At 32.4% G+C, this 6439-nt stretch overlaps 1 protein-coding gene across 1 annotated transcript; it reads right to left on the reverse strand.

Annotated features, from left to right (window-relative positions):
• Positions 1–4239: 4239 nt before the first annotated feature.
• Positions 4240–6160, reverse strand: LOC133327337 (leucine-rich melanocyte differentiation-associated protein-like). Its single transcript, XM_061535900.1, has 3 exons — positions 6079–6160; positions 5662–5901; positions 4240–4392 (listed from the first exon to the last, which is right to left on the reverse strand). Exons 1-3 carry the CDS (start codon positions 6127–6129, stop codon positions 4240–4242), a joined length of 444 nt encoding a protein of 147 aa, XP_061391884.1. The 5' UTR covers positions 6130–6160.
• Between the last annotated feature and the right edge of the window lie 279 nt (positions 6161–6439).

Raw genomic sequence — 6439 nt, forward strand, 5'->3', positions numbered from 1 at the left:
ATAGTCAACTCTATTAGGAAATTCGGTCAATGTCTTTGTAATACTTTATAATAAATGGGGTATTATGCTATATAGATGCTATATCAAAACTCGGACCTAAGTAGTATTTGTCGCAAAAATGTGTCCCCCCAATATCCCGGAATTAATTAATTTAACTACAACAATGGGAATGGATACATATTAATTATTGATAGGAAGATTCTACACAACATGAGAAATTAAGGGGGATACCATTATGTGGGTGCAACCCACAAACTTTGACCAATATTGATAATTCTTTGTAAGGAGATTTTGGACTCACCAAATAAAACAACTAATTGAGGTTGAAAAAGGTGCCCAAATCCCCAAAGCATTCTATAATGTTGAGTTCCATTATATGGATTTCGGAAGCTTGGGTAAATTTTGTTAGGAACATTTTCTACTCAATGATCATCCAAAATGTAAAATTACAGCCAAATACCGAATATTATAGGGTTATCTGGATACTTGAGACAATAATTTTGAGATATTTTTGGCGAAAATCGGTAGCGTTTCATTCCTTTAAGCCTACATTTGTCAATTATTGAAAATTTTCTAAATATTTTTTTCAATTGGATTGACATTGTATTAAAACATTTTTAGGAGAATACAACAAATAATTGAGAAGTATATCATATCACACTCAGGTTGGAAAACGGGAATAATAACTTCAACATACCGAAACTTGAACGGGAAATAATTATGACGTATTTCTAAAACGTTAATCTAAAGACCATAATTTCTGGGATGCTGTTTTTAATTCACAGGAATCCGGTCAATATCCCCAAATGACATATTTTATTATATTTAGACATACAATGGGAATGGGGATTAATTAATTGTTGGTATGAAGATGTGACGCCACATGATAAAATGAGGGGATACCATTATATGGGTGCTACCCGGAAACTTGAATCAATTTAAGTAAGTAGATTTTGTACTCACTGATCGTCTAAAATATAAAATTACAGCCAATTTTGTTCTAAGACGTGGCTAAACCCCCCAAAATACAGAAGAGTGAACTGATATTGACAATTTTAGTAGGATTCATGCTACCAAATACAACAACCAATTACAGCTGATTAGGTTGAAAAACGTGTCCAAACCCCCAAAGGATCGTATAATGTGGAGTGCCATTATATGGAGGCATTTCGGAAGCTTTGTTAGGAACATTTTCAACTCAATGATCATCCAAAATATGAAAATACAGCCAAATACTGATATAATATTGATAATTTTAAGTAGAGAGATTTTCTGCTCAAGGACTATCCCTTATATTAAATTAAAAGCAATGCTGTTGAAAACCGTGCCCAAGATCTTCAAAATACTGAATGTTTAGGGCTAACATTATATAGGCGGTACTCCGAAACATATGCCAATATTGATAATATTTGGTACGGACACTTTCTGCTAAATTACAACCAATTCTGTTGATAAAATCGTTACAATTTCTCATATTGAGGTTACCGTTATATGGGGATACCCTAAATAGTGAACTAATATTGAACATTTTCAATACCAAATCGTAGGAGTAGTAGCAATGTATGTGCAAATTTCAGAGCACTATCTTAAATGGTGGAGTGTAGCTTAATATTGGGCTATCTTGAATTATATTTGTGAATTATACATCAACAATAATGCTATGCAAGACAACGTTTGCCGGGCCCGCTAGTATATTCATATATGTTTTAGAATGAAATGTCTTTATATCCGTTGTATAGAATTTTTAACTAATTACGTCTACTTATTATAGAACAATTGTAATTTCTTATCCCACATTTGTCAAACGATGTGGCTACTCTTGTGTTAGTATGAAGCTTTCTCTATATTGTTTGCGTGTTTATGTACATTATCTTATTTATTATCTGGATGGTTGTTGATTTCGTTTGTGTATTTGGAGAGAAAAAATATGGTTTGTGCGTGTGATATAGGACATGTCTGGATTCTACTAGATGGCGCTGCTGTGTTAAAAAAAAAACAATTTAATTTTAGTTAATTTTCATTTATTTCCGTGGTGCATGTAATTTCCGCTCAATGGCAATATTCTTCCTTTAAATTTGGAATTAAATACAAATTTATTTCAAAACTAGGCAAAAAATATTTAAACTTTTTTATTTTCTTTGAAAATATTCGATTATTAAATTAGAAAAAAAAAAATAGAAACTGTGGCGCCCCACGACTTGTTTTTATAAATCGGAATTTGTTATATAGCGATTGCCTTCCGAATGTATCCCTCTATAGGTCGGATCATAAGCAGGTGCTAAAATAGAAATATGTCCAAATTGTTAATAACAAAATTAAACAAAAATGTTGCAAACTTACGTAAGGGTGACACAAACCGATGATTATTTTTATTATGTTCAGCGCGGTTGTTGTCATTGGGAACTGATAGTAAATTCTTAATTTTTGACCACAAATCACCAGAAAAGGATGCGAGTGGACTATGACCAGAATGCGATTTTTCCTGTTTATTGCACTGACTCTCTTTGAACAGATGTTTAGAGTCCAATGAAAAATGATCTAAAAATCGCAAGCGGGGCAAGGCTTTTGATAGAACGTCTCTGAAAAATCGAAATCAAAAATTAGCAATTAGGCAAAAATGTTTACTACAAAGAGATATGTGATTTGGTGTGGAATTAGTTATAAAAGAAGATTGTTAAGATTGGATTTCATATTTGATTCAAATATGCTATAATTTAGGGAATTTATAACTTTGCCGGTAAGTGAGTGAAGAGTAAAGTGTCATCTTCTCAAACTCTCTCGTTTAAAATTATAAAATTTCCGCAAAAATCAATGCTAATAATTGAATTTTGGGGTGTGGGTCACTCTTGGTCCAAAGATGACAGATGCCAGGTCACTGATGGAGTGTAGAATAGATATAGCAAAGGGTTTTTTTGGACACTTGAACTATAAGTATCCGAAAAGTGCTAAAATGTACTAAATTTAGTACAATTTCATATCAAGTGAATGAATTGAGCTATAAACATGAAATTTGGAACGCGAATTAAGGTTGAGAAGTAGGGTTGATGTTAGGAGATGGTTTTGAAAGCGTCTACTCATGTATACGAAAAGTACTAAACTGTACTAAATGTGGAACAATTTGAATTTAGAGAGACGGATGAAGTTGGAATCATGAAATTTGAAATTAACATTAATGTCGGAATTTAGGACTGGGATATATACGTAGTTTTGGAAATTTTTTACTTATGTGTAACTACTAAATCGTACTATAATTGGAACAATTTTGATCGGTTTATCGATTGGGCTGGAACACTGAGATTTGGAAATAAGGTTACTTTTGGAGAGTAGGATTGGGATGTGGATGTAGTTTTAGAAATTCGTACATATGGTTACTAAATTGGATTTTTGGGTGAACCGATAGAGCTGGGATCCTGAAATTTGAAGATAGGATCACTGTTGGGGTGCACGATGTGCTTTGTAGAAAATTTTGGAAATTGATACTAATGTGTACTAAATATGTTACAATTTGTATTTGGTTGAACTGATAGGGCTGGAATCCTGAAATCGGGAAATAAGATTTCCATTGGTTGTATGATATAGGTAGTTTGGAAAATTCATACTTAGTTTGGAAAATTCATACTTATATGTATTAAATTTGGCACAATTTGAATTTTGGGTGAACCGATAGAGCTGGGATCCTGAAATTTTTTTGGGATCCTAAATAGTACTAAAATTTTAATTATGGTCTCAAAATAATATATTTAGATATGTTTAAATAATTCTCACGTTTGCTAGTGTCTTTATGTAAATCTGAACATGAATAAATACGATCTACAATTAATTGATACGGTGTTACGAGGTCAATGGAAATTACCATTTTTCATTTCAATATTCACAGTCGTTCAGCTCGAATGAATATAGAATAAATCAGAAGTATTTTTAATAATATTTCTCATCATAAAGAAATGGAACATTTAAGCTTATTTATGGGTCTTATAGAATTGGACCTTATCTTCAACAAATTGCTTTTTGAAAACTTTCCATTAAAGTGTGTCCTTGAAGACAGGGAAAATAGGCACCAATAGTAATGTATTTCTTTTCTATAGTATGAAATATGTATAAGAATATGTTCATAATCAGAAAAAAATGTAAATTTATTAATTTTCTTCCTTCTTTCCATACACAGAGGGTAACTGTTTTGCTCTTAAGCTTGTGCTACTTTATACCAAATATTTGCATAATTTTGTCATATTTTCATATTTACCTGTAATGGGCATATTCGTAGGGCACAAATTCACTGAACGGCTGCAGACACAAATCGTCCGGACACATTGGATTTCCATGCAAACTCAAATACTCCAAATTTGGAAATATTTGTTTAAGCATTTCGGCAGTTGAATCCAAATCACTCAACTGTAAAATGAATTCTTATTAAACATTTTATAATGCATTGCATTCTAGTGGAACACAGTGGTTAAGATGTCTTCTGTTGCAAATGTGTGATATTTATTTCGGATAAAATAATATGTAACTGGTTTCCAATACATATCTTTTCCACCGAAATGTATAGAGATGCAAATAGTTACTATTGAGAATATTCATAGAATTGAAAATATATCTAGTATAGAGTACCGAATTGAGTAGAGGAATTTCGGGTAATGTGGCCTCTGCGTCTAATGTAGACCACCGCTATATCTTAAAAAATACTTGAAATATGACAATGCTGCCTTGATATATGCTTTCCCTATTAGTGAAACAAATATCTAACATTATTTTGAATACATAATTGCAATGTTTAAAATTTAGTTTACCTCTGATTGAAATCTGTAATTTGAACATTTTTAAGCACAAGAGTCAAACAATTTGTTGTTCTCAAATATAAAGAAGTTATATGGATCTTTATTTTCCACAACAAAAATTTACGTTTAGTTATAATTAAAATCAGTGAATTTAAATTTTTATTTATTTTTTAAGCCAAAAATTATTTTTAAATAAAAAAATGGAAGATCGCGTAGTTTAGACCACTATAAAAACGGGACCTTTTCATGGGGACTAGTTCGAAACATCGGCCCATATTAAAAAGATTTCTGTGAGGAGGTATTCTACCATCTGAAAACTATCTCCTTATATCGATCCTAATTCGCATTCAAAATTTCATATTTTTAGTTCTTTTCATTCACATTCTACGAAATTGCACCAAATTTAGTACATTTTAGTATTTTTTGTATACTTATAGTTCGAATGTCCAAAGACCCTTTGGTACATCTATCCTACACTCCATCAGTAACCCCCAATCCAAATGTCAGAGTTCTAGCTCCACCGGTTCGCCAAATAAAAAATGGTACCACATTTAGTACTTTTTTACTCTTTAGTGTATATATATATATATATATATAGCACGGACGGACATTTATAAATCACCTCCAAATTGTCTGAAACAGATTTAGTCCATAGAAATATGGTTAAACCCCAATATTTCGATGAGTGACATTTTTCCTTAGCAAAGTGTATATACACTCATTAGCCATAAGGCTGAGGGTAAAAAAAGTCGAAAGGATCATAATACAGGTGAATGAAATAAATGAAATTCCTTATTCATTAGGGACACTAATAATAATAACATTAACAATATGTCGATAACATCGTACCACTGTGCAATTAACTCCAAATTCACAAACTCACCTCATTTTTATTTAAAGTTAATGTTGTGATCTTTGGCAGCGAGACTTTCTTCAGCTTTTCAAAATGGTTTTCGCGCAAACGGTTATCATCCATTATTAAGCAGCGTAAGTTTGGCATTTGGTAAAGCCATTCCAATCGCGATACTCGATTGTGGCTGATGTCCAAGTATTCGATGCATTCGCCGTGGGCTGCAATGATGGCGGTGTCAAGTTCTCGCAGATTGCGGTGCGACAAATTCAGCTGCATCACACAAAGGTGATGACGACGATCAATGAATGAAAATAAAAACACAATATAGTATTCAAAAGATAATAGGCCGATAGAGAACAGAGATTTGTTTTGTTTTTATTTTGAAATGGGAGCAAGTCAATAACAACAAAACAATACGAAATGGAAAACATTATCTGCGGTTGTTACCTCTTTTTTGTTGGCATTATAACCGTTTTCATCGACGTCACTTTGGTACATTTTTTCACTTTGGCGATGGTTGTATCTGTTGTGTTTTGGCTTTTACAATATCAGCGTGTTGTTATTTTCTTTCTTTTCTTTGCGGTAACAAGCAAACAAGACGCTCACATTTCGTTTTACTTTCATCAGTGCCGTTGTTGTTGCTGTACTACTGAAGGCTGATCTAGTTTTTGCGTATTCTGTGGATGTTCTCGTTGGGGAGATTGTCTAGATACTGACTGATTGACGTTCTTGTAGATCTTTGTTGGTTCCATTTACCAAAAAAATAATGTTAAACGAAAGCTTCTTTACCATTTGTGAAATGTTATTA

This window comes from Musca vetustissima, unplaced genomic scaffold (assembly GCF_032173495.1).
Source record: "Musca vetustissima isolate MV318-11 ecotype Yass unplaced genomic scaffold, APGP_CSIRO_Mvet_v1 utg27921, whole genome shotgun sequence".
Lineage (NCBI taxonomy): Eukaryota > Metazoa > Arthropoda > Insecta > Diptera > Muscidae > Musca > Musca vetustissima.